The following is a 15853-nucleotide window of genomic DNA, read 5'->3' on the forward strand; positions in this document are numbered from 1 at the left end:
CCTTCTATATGTAGAGACTATAAACATAATAATAGTATAATTGCAAAATAATATGTATAATATTAAGTTATTAAAAATTATAAGATTTTACTGTAGTTTTAAAATATCGTGTATATATATACACACACATATTGTAAAAAAACATTTATTTTTAAATTCTAAAAGAATAATTAAAAACATATTTAAAAGTGATTAAATTTCAATTTTGTTGACAATTAATTATTTTATAATGTAAGTTTTTAATATAATTTTATATAATTATTTATTTTACCAAAATAAACTTCAAATGTTTTACTGACAATCTATATGAAAATTTATTATAAAACAAGAAAGTTATTTGATTATATGTAAATATGAAAATTAATAAAATAATTTTAAATAATATTTTTATTACAAAAAATTATCTCTAAAATTAAAATTTTAATTTTAATTATCATTAAATAAACAATTAAAATAAAAACAAGATTGTTAAAATAAAATTAAAATAAAATTTTATTAACACGATCTACACTCCATTCCTCTCAGCCAATAGAGCCACACGCGATGTTATTGCGACAATTAAGAAAGAAAGAAAATTTGGAAAATTTTATTGTTTATTCTATATTGAAATTTATTATTTGTTTTTTTTTTTAATAAATAATTTTTCAGTATAAATAAATCAAGGCAACCGACTCGATTTCTTGTTTATTTTCATTTTAAATTTTCAATAGACGGTGTCCACATAAAGGAGAATTTTAACAATAAAGAAAAGAGAAAATCACAAAATTCTATGATCGATTTTTGCGTTTTGCGTTCTTTCAGCGTTCTATACACGAATCATATATAGTCAGTAAACAATTATGCATTATTAGGAGACGCGGTAGTGTCTCCGGCCATGTTCAAACCCTAAAAGACCTTAAAAGACACTACAAGTCTCCTTATCTTGCATCATCAAAGTCCATTTTTATATAATATGGTCAAGAATTCTTGTGAAACTCATATAATATTGCAAAGCAACGTTCAAGGCTTCCTGGATAGCTTACGGCAACATCTAGTTGTCTATAATTTCTCAATTTTTTGAAGTGCAACAGATTACAAGAGAGACGCGGTGTATATATAGCATTTTATTTAGTAGTTTATAATAAAATGTAGATAACGATTTAACTACCCTTTTTATCCAAGTTGATTATAATTTTTACAAAATATAATTATATATACATAAAATATAAATATTATTTCTATTTGTAAAATTATTACATCAATTACATGAACACAATATGTTTAACGTGTAAATCGAAAATAATCTAATCTTTTCTTTGTCATTTTCATAAAAATTTGAGAATAAATCTACATTTTCCTAATTAATATATTAGTCATATTTAGTTCAATATACAATATTTTAAAAATATTTTTTATATTTTAAAAAATAATCCTAAATAAAATTATATTTATCCTGTGTCTTTCGCTATATTAAATATCAGTCTCTGTAACGTCAAATATTCTAATTTTTAAATGTGGATTATATACTTGGTGATCAATCAGTATGCATTATTCCATTTGACACGTTACGCTAATGTAATGATAACGTTACATATAATATACATTGATCTTTATGCGATGAGAAAATAGTAGTGGAAGACAGCTCACATCAGTGCGTAAAAGGAAAACACAGTCATAAGTCGTATCCATTCAAAACCAGTTAAGCGTATGGAATGGATACTCTGCGTCCCAAAAGAGCGTTAAAACTACCAGACTCCAAGGTTAACACTACTAGAGGTCGAATGTTATGTATACATATATAAGTGACACTACGCAATCGTCGCTAGACGCGCATAATGACATACATATATGTACATATAACGCAGTATTTATTATAATAAAATATTGAAATATATATATATACATATACATATATACGCGGGAAACGATTAAACTAGATTAATATTACGCAATTTAATATTATAATCTTATATTTATTATAATATGTACGTTCTATATTATAATATTATATAAATATACACGTTACAATATTAATATACATTAATATATAATAAATGCATAATATATTCTAAATTATATTAATGTTTAACTGATATAGTTTATACTGATATATTTTAAGAAAATAATAAAAATTAAGTAAAAATAGTAATTTAAATTTAAATTACAATTAAATACTTGAAAAAAATATGCATATAATACAATATATATATATATATATATATATATATATATATATAATATATAATCTATACTAATAGTATAGTAATAGTAATCTTTCTCTTAATTGTTTCTTTTAATTATAATTTTTAAATATAAGGTGCAATTATTTTATTGTATCTTTCTATACTTCTATATCTATACTTTTATACTAATATATAAAAAGGTAAAGTTTGTTTGTTCCATTGTTCGAAGTACTTAGAAACTACTGAAACGATTTAAAAAATCTTTCATTGGCTTAGATCTTCCTAAATAACATAGGCTATAAAGTACGATGTGTCCGATAATAATTTTTTGAAATAATAATTAATTTGAATACTGTTATAATTCAGATTTTATATTTGTATGTTACAGACAACGTGAAATTCTAAAGTGCTATTAAAAGTATCGCGCATACAAGTGCGAGAGTGCCGTTAAAATATCGCGTATACGAGTGCGGAAGTGTCATTAAAAGTTTCGACCCTTCTTTGAGTCCTTATCAAGTGATTTGTGAAAATAAAAATAAAATTATAATTTTAAGATGTCAAGAACGAACATAGTGTCGGTTTGACAGCACGTCAAAACTCTTAGACGAGTTATGAGAGACTTAGTCTAAGAGTTTTGACGTGTTGTCAAACCGACACTATGTTCGTTCTTGACATCTTAAAATTATAATTTTATTTTTATTTTCACAAATCACTTGATAAAGACTCAAAGACGGGTCGAAACGTTGTGATTTAATAAATAATATTTGCCAGTACGGTCGAGAGAAGAGTCTTACCTTTTTTTTAAATTCTGTCTGGCGATTCTCAAATATCTACGTTTTTATTTTTAATATAGTTTATCATTATTATGCACTAAATATATAAGTCGGCGCATCTAATAATAATTTCTTGAAAGACTTTATATTTGTATGTTACAAACAACGCGCGTAGTTTGAACATCTACTACTCTGTTATTGTGCATCGTTCAGTGAGTGAAATAAACTTTTATTTAATTTTGAAGTAACGGATTTATAGATGGTAGATTGTAGATTGTAGATAGATTCATTGCTTTAAAAAGGATGGACTAGATCAAACTAGAATGAATTAGATCAAACTTCTTTAGATTAGACTTTTAATAAATGCTTTTAATATACATATTAAAGCATATTACATATACAAGTGTAAATTAAAATATAATAATGCATATGACTAAAATACGATATAATCACGCTGTGACAAAATATACATATATACTTATGACATGTCGTTCATGAATCGATGTCACGATACAACAAAAACGTGGTCGTCAGCCTTATCGAAATGACACTCGCTCGTAATATTTTATCTTCGTGTGTCGAGAAAATGAGGGATAAAGGAAACAACGAGATGGACCAAAAAAAAAGAGACGAGGAAAAGATGTAATTCTCTCGTCCGAGGAGATTTCCAGTACTTTATGAACGCAATTGTACGGAATCTGATTTAAATCTCGTAAGAGGAAGGTAAGCTTTTTAAACAAAGCCTGTTTTTATTTACTTAATAAATAAAAATTTAATAAATTGAATATATAATATATAGATTTTAATTTTTGCAATTTTTATGAAGATTACAAATATTTCAAGTCTTCCATAGAAATCTGAAACACTATCTTTTAATTTACTATTTTTTAATATTTTTTAATTTTTAAATTAAATAATATTAATTTTAATAGTGTTAGAAAATATTATATTTCTTAAATTCATACAAATTAATTCATGGATGCAGATTTAATTAAAAAGTATAGAGATATAAGACTTCAAAGAATAAATCACTATACAAGTACAAAGGGCTTTAAGCCGAAGCTGGGTATTAGTGCTCGAAAATTAATTTATTTAAATACAATTGACATGTGCAATTTTTGTATTTTTAAAATCTTTAACTAAAATAAGAATAATTTAAACGAAGTTTTTTAAGAATAATTTAAATAAAATTTTCTAAAATTTAATAAAAAAAAATCAATTTTGAATTGATAAATGAACGTTAGAATATTGTCAAATGTCACATGTCAATCATTTATATTATGCAACAAATTCAAAGAACAATTAAAATTAAATTTCGATAACTTGATATTAAATAAACTGTAAAAAGTATTGATACGAAAAATAATTTTCTTAGTACTCGATATTATAATAATTTTTTACAATGTCATTGGACAGAGAATTGTTATATAATCTTGCGTTATCACAGACAACATATCTTTTCTCATATTGCTCTGATACATATAATTCTCTATTCAAAGTAGTTCTCAATACAAAATTATGCATCGATATACATTTAATAAAACTTAATTTACATAATTTAGGTAAATTTTGGTGACACTTCATTTTTCACGATAAAATATGTCTGTGAAAGAATAGAAAAGTTTGAGGAAAAAGAATTTTTGAATATATAAATTAAATTTTGATCATTTTTAACGAACTAACATTTATTAAGAATTTGGAAATTAAATATACTTTTAGGAAAATTACATAATAATAGTGGTATATTATTAGCAAAGTGTTATATTAACAAATAAAAAATATAGCTGTAGTAATGGAAATCGAAATATTGATCGATCTTGAGAAATTGTTTTATAATAGTATTATAAAATTACAGAACATTGCAGTAATAATGCAATAAGATGTTTTTATTTGAAATCATTTCTTATTTACCGCATTTAAATTTGAATGAGCATCATTCTTGATATTCCATTACTTACGTCGTCTATTTTCAGACTGAAAAATTGTACGTACATAAATGTCGAATTATCACTTGACAGGTCAGTTTCAGAATGCATCTAGTATTTTTCTGTAATGTAATTTTCTCTTTTTCTTCTCGCTCAACATGCATACATGTATGCAGGTATGACCGGCAATAATTTCATTTGTCTGGTTTACCAGCCGGCGTTTCATAAAAGGAAGGTGGAAAGCAAATGTAGGTACCAGGAATTTATTCGCACACGAGCTAGACCAAGAGTGTTGTTTCTTACATTTACAAGACTCGACACAATATAATTTTTCAAGTCATATGCATTCGTACCACATGATGACGTAAAATTATGTATATACCGTATCATATTAAAATTATATTAGATGGTATGTATATTACTCAGAAACTATATTCATGTATAGTTCTGAACTATGGAGAGGACACACAATGTTTTATTCAAAATTTTGCTACTCTGTGGACCGACAGCATGACGTAACATATATTAATAAACTAATGTAACGCATGATTTGACATATCCTTTTGGAATATGTTAGTTCAATTTTGAGTAATAAAATATTTATAGCATATATTATAGAGTTACTTAATTTATGAGTAATAAACTATTTGTAGCATATGTCATAAAACATTAATTACAAGCAAGCTTTAATGAAAATTTGAAATAAAGATTGTATTAGAAGGAAAATAAAAAGCATATAAAACAAATTATAATATATAAGTAAAAATAGGAGGATTTTCGCGTACTTGAAGTACAAGGAATTTGTTTCCATAAAAAAACATAAAAGCTCTCTGCTATGAAATATAAGAAGAATAAAAATACGAATATTACAACAAGGTGGCTGAATAAAAATTTATGAGGAAATAATTCAAAGCAAATGCTTTGTAATAAAACAGGACATTATTCATACGAGATATAGAATATACTCATGATATTAAAAACAAATAAAAGTATTTTTAATTTTTCCTAAAAATATTTGCTTCACTGTTATTCTTATATAAATCAGTTTGTTGCTGTAAAGTCATATCGCATATTATATATTGTATTTAAGGAATCTAATTAAATAGTTTATTATATTTATGATATTAAGAAAAATGCAATATAAGCATATGGAAATCATAATAAAAATTAAATAAGTACATTTTCAGTCTGAATCTGATTATCGACATAGATGCATGAGTATATGATATTTTTATATAAATATATGTTTATCGCAATAAATAACCGATTTATTAACGTTAAATGTCACCTGATGTGACTCATTAAATTAATTATCCATTTATTAATACTTATGAATAATATTTATATTTAAAAATCTTGATTTACCAATGAATTCATCAAATAATAAAATGATGAAGGGTTCTTTAGCAAGCACAAGAGCCTTTCAATCTTGAAACGAGGTCATTGTTCTCCTCTTTTCATAATAAATCCGACATCATCTCAAACACACGTGTCGTGGTAATTCGAGATAGGGGAATAGAAGCGATAACGTTTGTCCCTTTTGTACAAAGCTGAGTGCCAACGATAAACGTGACTGAAGTAAATCACTCAAAGAGCAACATGCGTCTTGTGTGCAAGCAATTTTCAATTAATTTGCAGTCTTAATGATATGAATCGTACTATGCTTTGGGGACTTGAGATTTAAGTTTTTTATTATTGTTGTTTTATAATTGTTGTGCGCATTATCTCGGTTAAAAATTATTTATTACTACAAATCCTACATTACTGTATATTTTCTGGAATCAAGCGGTCTTTGCTGAAGTAATTTTTTAATAGCATTTTAATAGCATGTTCTGTATTACTTTTGTTTTATCCAACTTCAAACTCCGACATAAGCATTTTAATTTTCTATATAATTAACTGAGATGCATACAATGTTTTATACAATATTTATATGCACTAAATTATATAGTATGTGTGTAGATTGTTTTTAATATAATATACAATATATAGATAAACAAATATTACGTATGAAAAAATGCAATAATTTAGACTAATTTAATAAAAGATAATTTATACCCAGATAGCTACAGTAATTATTATGACATCATTTTGATGTCAAAATGCATTATTTGTCATCAAAATGATGTCATAATAATTACTGTGGCTATCTAGGTAAAATATAGTACATTTTGTGCGTGAGCAATTTATATACTTCCATCACGTTTGCACTCTACTTTGCATAACAGGGGTAAAAACTCGTTTTTTCCGTCACGATACGTCTCACGAAAATCATAAAATCTTGAAGTGTCACAGTAGCATCGTAACATTTATGTTTTTTAACATTAAATACAATTTTCAAATCCAACATTATATATAGGCGATAAACTTGATTTTTCATTTATTATATATGTGATAGATAGCCGAGATATTAATTCTTTTTTTTAATCCGAGTATTTTATCTCGGAATACAATTTCTGAATTTTGTATAACATGAGAATACAATAATTTTCTATAGCTGTTCAAAATGATGCTCTTTCAACATGATTATCATTTATAATAATTCCGTTACGGTTTTCATTACATTCGGCAACGTAAGCAAAATATCATTGTTCAATTGCTATGCTATAGTAACTTTATAGATGTTATTGTTCTTTTAAATTAAATTTTAACAAAAACTTAGAAAATTATAAATTTGAAATAAATTATGCGCACACATAAAAAGAGGAAAAAGATTAATCTCTCAGTTCATGTTTTCGTTGATATTTCTGAATATAAAAAAGCTTTAAACTGATTCATTTTTAAATGGTGGATTATTACAACGTTTAAATTATTTAGTAGACATTAATTCCTGTATTTAAAACTTAAATGATGAATAATCTCTTTTAAATATTCTAAATACTAACTAAATCTACTTCATCACAAACTGTCTGTTATATTTTTCAAATAGCGATAGAATAAAATTTAAAAAGTCTGAGTATTTATTACAATTAAAACTGAATTTCTAATTATTGAAAACTTTATTATTACAGTTTTTTATGTTTTATTCTAGATATCTGCCACTTTTTACAACAGTTGTATAAACTACCTATAATTTTTCTCTAAAATATTTAATGGAATTGATTTATTTAATGCAATATATTGCAAAATAGTAAAAGAAGATAACGCACAGGCAAAAATTGTTTGTTTTATATTAAAATTATAAATAAACAAATCTGTCAATGTTTTCTATTATTAAAATCGCGTAAGAACAATTAAATATAACATTATAAATATCATATAAAAAAAATTTTGTTATTTATAAATATAATTTTAAATTAATTAAAATAAATTTAATTTAAGTTAAATTAATTAAAGTTAATAAATTTATATATCAAAACTAAGAGAGCAATATAAAAAACAAATAAAATATATTTATATAAAAATGTTAAAATATAAGACCCTTGAAACATGCTAGCTCTAATGACACTTTCAATACAATTGCAAAAATAGATTATAATAGAAAAAGAATTATGACTGTATCTCCGAAATAGCCATGCAATGCTATTAACATAGATAAGTAATGCACTAGTTTGTGATCAATACAAATTATAGATATAATATAGGTTACAAAACAAACTATTGATGATAGCAATATTATTTATTAAGACTTCAGAAATTCATAAATTATTATTAAAAGAAATGTTGGAATATGTGTTTATAACAGCTGAGCGATAAATATTTTTAAAGTTACAGCGTATGCTTTGGAGTTCAAAATTTAAATGTAAATAAATAAAATATTATTCAAATTTATATCGTCGAATTATTTACATAAATTCGACTGTAATGAATTTTTACTTTTATTAAAAGTATTATTTTATTAAGATTGACACATATATTCTCTTCTTTTACGAATTTGCATAACATAATAACCATTTTACTTGAATATTTGATGAGTTCAATATTGAAAAATAAATATATTCTTTATTTCTCTGTCTCTATAATAGAACATTTTTACTAGAAAGTAGAAAATCAAATTTAATAATTTTCGCGTTATTTCTTGCCGCTTAAGTGAATAGTAAGCGCATTAAATCTTTTAAAGTATTGTACTTAAAGTCATTGTTTAAATCTGTAACATAAAATCATATGTCCTTTCAATCAAGTCTTTCACTCATATTTTTAAGTCAACATTTATATTTTGCCGCGTATTGTCGATTTAATTCTCATATATGTACAATAAACTATGCAAATAATTAATAATTAAAAGTTAATGCGTTTTATATTATTGCGTTAATATTTTCTTTATTTACATTCAACTAAATGATAATGATGATTTTATAATAGGTTAAAAAATTACAATTAACATTGTTAATATAGTATAATTATATGTATCCATTTGTTGAATTATATATTACAATAGATTATACTTTTAAATATTTTTCATTTTTTCCTCAATTTATTTTGATTCAATCTGTTTTAATTCGTTTTAAATGAAAGTTGCTATGCAAAAACAATAATAAATATTAATTTATTATAAATAAATGCATTTTTTATATAAATTGCTCAAACAAATCATTATTTTATTCTTGAGCATTATATTTTAACGCGCAAATAATCCGTCACTAAAGCTTCAAAGTACATTGTAACAACCTTTTATTTACGCGCTAATGAGAATAATAATTTTATATACGGTAGTACAATATTCTGATTTCACAATTAAAAAGATTACAAAAGGATAACAAGAAAAAAATAATAATGAGTATAACTATGTCATTCAAAGTATAATACAAACTAAAATAAAACAATGTTCATGATGAAATATTTGTTGTCTATAAAATGTTTATTCATAAGCAACTATAAGATTTAAAGATTATTGTAAAAAGATGGAATCAAATGTTAAATAATATGTATTTTTATGCAAAATATATATAATATATTTATTTAGATTGTATATATAAAATAGTTATATAAAAATAATTACATTTATATTAATAAAGCAATATATATAGGATTATATACAGTATATATACATTTTTTAAATAAAGCAAGAGAAAATAAAGTTTGAAAATAAAACAACTATGTTTATTTATAGTTGAACAAACAACGTTTATTTCATACTATTCACAAAATTTTGTTGTTACATTATAATAATAATAATAGCTTTAAGAATAGCAAATGGTTATCATAAATATATAAGACGCATATATAACTACATTAATATATATTGAGTATTACAAATAACATGAAACTTTATTGTAATTCCATTATATTACACGTACGAAAATAATATCTTTTAAATAGTTATGATAGAATTAATTTATTTATTATTAACTTATTGTACAATAGTATTAGCTACTTAGCAATTATGCAATCATATATAATTGTATTATAAAATTATAACATTCAAGGACTGCTTTTAACAAAAATCATTGCGTGAAGCATAAAAGTGAAAATATTTATGACATCATCTGTAATATGGATAAGTTGTTTTTGTAATGTAAAATTAAATACTTAATTCAAATTATAGCAACGTCCTCTTTAAGCTGGAGTCTCTTACTCATTGTTCGAGCATTAATTTTAAACGTTTGTACCTGGCTCTCTGTCATGCTCTGTCGCCACCTGATGGAGGTTGATTTAAAACGATCTGGAAACAAAAGGCGAAACGCAAGGAAAAGATTAAATATTTGCTGAAGTTATTTTCTGCCAGCTAAGAATATTGTAAACTTTGCGCAATTTCTGCAAAATTTGCAAAAAGTCTAATTTTCTTGCATAATGCAATCACGATAATATTATACAGGGTGTCCGGTAACTAACGGATCAATGATTAAGGGCGGATTCTCTGGCCAATTTGGAGACGATTTTTCCTTAGTAAAAATGTTGAGAAGTCAATAATTTTTGAGTTATAAGCGATTGAAAAAAATGGGTTTTTTGAAAACTAAACGTTTTGGAGTTAAAAGTCTAACATAATTATATTCTTTAGTTAATTTCAGGTAGAGTTTACTATAATAAAGTTTTAATTTGAGGCTTAGTTATAAAGATACATAATGACAAATATTGGAAAGTTGTAAAAAATGATGACATTTTTGCTGAGGAAAAATCGTTCCCAAATTGACCAAAGAATCCATTTGTAATCAAATGGTATTAATTGTAATAAAAAAAATGGTCCGTTAGTTACCGGACACCCTGTATATCCACGCATTGTGTATATGCGTGGATATATAATATTTGCATTATTTAAATTTTCAAATTTATTATTTTTTCTCTTTAATAGAGATTAACTTATATTTCTAATATTATATGCATTATTAAATTTTTGAAAATATTTTTTCAATATTAAAGGTCAATATTTTTCAGTAGAACTTTTCTCTGTATGTCATACAATTAAACTGTAAATTGCTACTATTGCAGATGATTGAACTCGAAAATAATAAATTGGTGCACAAATTGATTTGCGTTTCCTCTATTAAACTATTTTTATCTTAAAAACATTTAATACTTTCAAAAAAGTGTTCTCTGAAAATAATCTTTAATCTCTAATATTTGTATAATTAAAATAAAAAAATATATATTTAATAAATATATAATTTTATAAAAACGTGCATATATACATATATTATACACGTCAATTGTATTTATTAAATTGTGTATATATATATATATATATATATATATATATACACATATATATACATATATTTACAATAAAAGATATTTTAATTATTTACTTAAAGCTAAATTGATATTGTATATTTCTTTAAACAGCTGAATTAACATGTCGTTGCTTCGTATAACTTACACGACATAATTTTACTGTGTGTGAGAATGATACTAACATTAAATCAAATATCTGTTCGAATTAATATTGCTTAGAGTCTAGAGGTTGCTATTCCGAAAATAGTTAACATAAAAATATGTGACGGCCTAAATAAAACTTACTAGCTTTGAAATCTAAGACTAACGTTTTTCAACGTGTATACTAGTTGCATATACGTGCGCTAAATAAAATATATAAAATACTTGTATGCAGGTATGTCCTGCTGCATAACGTTATAAAAGAGCATGTGCGCACGTATATCCGCCTTATAATAAAAATACACATAAAAAAAAAAGACAAAAAAGAATAAAATCAATAAATTATAGTAAATGCGTATCTTTGTTCTAATATATCAAAACATGTAATTAAAAAATATGATTAATAAAAATATTTTTTAAACATGATAACAAATAGCTTCTAAAAACAAAAAGTGATAAATTTATAAACATTTCTTATATTATTCAAATGGGAAAAATTGAACTAATTGAGAGCCAAGCGTGGTAATTAAAATGCAAATTAATTTGTTCTTCCAATGGGATTTATTAATTATTCAAAGTCGAAATGGATCGCTTGTATTAGAAACATTTTTTTGTTATTTATATGGTTTATTTGTTACTAACAAATATATCAATTTTATTGATATTTATAGATGACTTAAAATATAAACATGATATATTTTATTTGTTTTTGAAATAAATGAGATTTTTTAATTGCTGTTGAAATATATAATATTGAGATTTAAAGTTACGATATGTATTACTTTGTTCTGCATATGGGCCTTATTCTTTATGAGTTAATATATATAAAATAATGTCTGAATTATAAATTAAACATTAATTTTATTGCACCAGATAGTGTAATAAAAATAGAAAAAATTACATAAATATATGTTTTTAAAAGCTTATTAAAATATCTTAATCACTTTATTTTACAACACAAATACATTATTTTTTATTATCATTTAAAACTTATATCTGAAAATGAAAGAAAATGCCCTTTTGTGGTTTTGAATGTGATATTTTAAGAAATGAGTAAAAACATCGCTTTATTCATAATTGTAACTATCTTAATCTTTTCATAACTATCTTACATATACATTACAGTTTCACATGCACATAGATAAGCTCATGTCGCTGCAGCGCTGTGTACTAAGAAATATAGGAAATGCTAAATGAAAACTGTCTATCCTTGTGTATAAAACCTTTGAAGATTAACGATCTACATGCTTTGCAGCCATCTATAGACGCGATATCTGCATCACAATATTCGACCCTTTGGACGAGATATTGGACGAATCAATACTGTTTATCTGGCGTTTCGGACAATATAATTCGGCGATTTGACGCTGTCTTTCCAATTCGTTAGTAGGAATTTAGCATTGTCAATATGATACAGTTTAGTTTTAATATTTTTCTGTGTAGCAAATTTAATTAGACAGAAGGAATATAAAAATGTAAAATAATATATATCATATTAAAAAGTAAAATAAGTGCAAAAATAAAAACTTTGAAGAAATGTTTTAAAAATAACATTACTAATGTTTTTTCATTTTTTTTGTATGTATAACATTAAATTAAAATCATATTTTATTCCAAGCAGCAAATAAACTGTATCGAATCGTCACATATATTAAGCAAATTATTAAACGGGAAATATTCGTGAGTGTGAAACAAAAATAAAATGTCACGCTTGCATTTAAATATCAATCAAGTTATTTTAGAATCAAGTTGTTATAGAATACTTACCCGAATTACATGGCACAAGTTCTGAGCGTTGAAATCCTGTTAATTCTTGCGTTTCATGACGTCGCACGTTTGTTCGATTCATCACGCAGCAACATTTGCAAATTACTAGTTCAAAATAAACTCGAAACCTGAAACACACGTACAGTATTACGCTCATATATCTGCAATTATAAATAATCTTTTGTTTATCTAATTAATTAAATTAAAGTGCGTTAGATGGAAAAAACCATTATTTTAAAATAATGTAATTATTAAAATTGTGCAATTATAATAAAATTTTATGAATAAAATTTCAAATAAGTCGAAGATAGTTATATCATTACATTACAATCAAATAGATTAGCGCTTTGAGAAAGTTTAGGCCAAAAAGGATTGAAAAAACTTATTATTTAATAATACTGCTGTATTTATATTATGTAAAAAAGAAGATGTGTAAGATAATTTTTTTATAAAACATATGTTTTATATAAAATATTTTATGAAATTATAAAACACGATATACACTTCTTTCTTCTCGGCCATAGAGTCAAACGCGATGTTATTGCGAAAATTGAGGAATCTGGGAATTTCGTATCTTGTGGTTGGGATCTTAAAAACTCTTCTTGTTCTTTAAATAGCTCAGTTGGAAGAACATTCGTCCGGCAAGCGGAAGATCTCGGATTCGATTCCCGATTTAGCCAACTTTCGGATTAATATTTTTCTCGCTTATTTCTTACAGAGGAAGTTAATAAGAGGAACAAGAAAAGTTTTCGAGATCTTAACCACAGGATACGAAATTCTCAGATTCCTCAATTTTCGCAATAACATCGCGTTTGGCTCTATGGCCGAGAAGAAGGAGGTGTATATCGTGTTTTATATTAAAAATAGAAGAGCTGATCTGATATTCTTAATATTCTTATCATTATATGAAATTGTCTCTTTATCAAAAATTAAAAATATTAATGAGCATAGCTTATTATATTCTCTTGTTTTTCGATATTTAAGTAATATCATTAATGTTATCTAGAATTCACGCTAAATATTTAACTTATTATGTATAGAATCTATATATAATTGAATAGGTTGTGAATTAATTATGATAACAATAAAATATCAGAAACCAGTTACTGCAGTTATTACATTTTATATATGTAATTATTTTATGATAATAACAATATTATCCTGTCCTTATTATGTTATTGCACAATGTCATTTTAATAAAATAATGATTAAATTCACATAGATGTTGAGGATATTGTGGTTGTTGAGTACACAATAGTGGAGAATGTAAATATTGTGTCGTATTCACCGTAGATATCAAACCACAAATTTAATCAATTTGTCGTTGTAACATAGTAAGATAGTAAGAATTAGAATCATAATGCATTTACTATATGCGCAATTCAATGAAACAGAATCTAAAATGTCAAGATATGTTTATCATAAATGATAATCCGAATATTATTTCTAGAAATAACGAAACTTTAAATTCTAATCAAACTTTATTTTGTAATATAAATTTAATTTGAAATTTTAAAATTGCATGTTAAATGAGATTAATTATAAATGTTCCGATTGTATTGTGTGCTAATTATTCCTAAAAATCTTAAAAAGTGTGCACAATCTAATATATCTAATACTCAAAAGATATTCGCAAACTTATGGAATTAATTAATTATGGCTTATAATGATTAAGACTTTTTAGAAAATGAAAGCATATATGTTTAAAAATATAGGAAAATCCTAATAGAACTGTTCTCCGTTTAAAAATAAAAAATCTTAAGAAGTGCATGAACAATCTAACATCAAACTCATAGCATGTATGTGCTGTCCGTAATATTATGAAAAATTAATTATAGCTTTTAATAATTAAAACTCTTCAGAAAACAAAAAATTATATTATAAAATGTAATAAGATACTAACTAATAAAACTGTTTGCTTAACAAATATAACATCTTAAATAACGCGATTTTTCGGAATAGGCTGCTGTGTGGTTTATTTTTAAATTAAAAAAAATTTGTTTTCCTCATAGAGGATATGTTTTCGCGAAAAAAATTTTCTACGTTAATGTGTTTAGAATGTTCAGAAACATCGTATTATGTAGTGTAAAAAAAATTTTTTTTCTTTCTCATAGAGGAGGCTATGTTGCAAAAAATTTTTTTTGGATTTTTATGCTAATGGATTCAGAATAGGTTTAGAATGTTCCAAAACATCGTACTATGTGGTTTTTTATTGACATACCCACCCACGTATTTATACATTTATCGATCGATTTTTTTGAAAATAGTACCAAAATTTTGCAAATTTTTCAGGGGTGGCTACTATGTGAAAAGCAAAAGTGTTTTTTGTGGATTTTGATCTTCTGAATACGATAAAACCATAAAAAAATTCTTGGGGCTTGGGGAACACTCTAAAAAAATTGAACAAGTACATGGTATTTATAGAAATTTGGATTATATATGGAGTTACCTTACAAAACACATCTGTGTGAGAATT

General features: G+C 24.5%; 1 protein-coding gene across 1 annotated transcript in view; it reads right to left on the minus strand.

Annotated features, from left to right (window-relative positions):
* Positions 1–10108: 10108 nt before the first annotated feature.
* The window catches only part of LOC114944626 (tachykinin-like peptides receptor 86C), a 49405-nt gene continuing 43660 nt past the window's right edge, over positions 10109–15853 (minus strand). The window contains exons 7-8 of the mRNA XM_085487738.1: positions 13378–13505; positions 10109–10462 (exon numbers count right to left, since the gene is read on the minus strand). Coding sequence (XP_085343864.1) covers positions 10335–10462; positions 13378–13505 — 256 coding nt within the window. The 3' untranslated portion in view covers positions 10109–10334. The remainder of the gene's footprint in view (positions 10463–13377; positions 13506–15853) is intronic.

Source organism: Nylanderia fulva, unplaced genomic scaffold (assembly GCF_048542155.1).
Source record: "Nylanderia fulva isolate GAGA-0341 unplaced genomic scaffold, ASM4854215v1 Scaffold6, whole genome shotgun sequence".
Classification (NCBI taxonomy): Eukaryota; Metazoa; Arthropoda; class Insecta; order Hymenoptera; family Formicidae; genus Nylanderia; species Nylanderia fulva.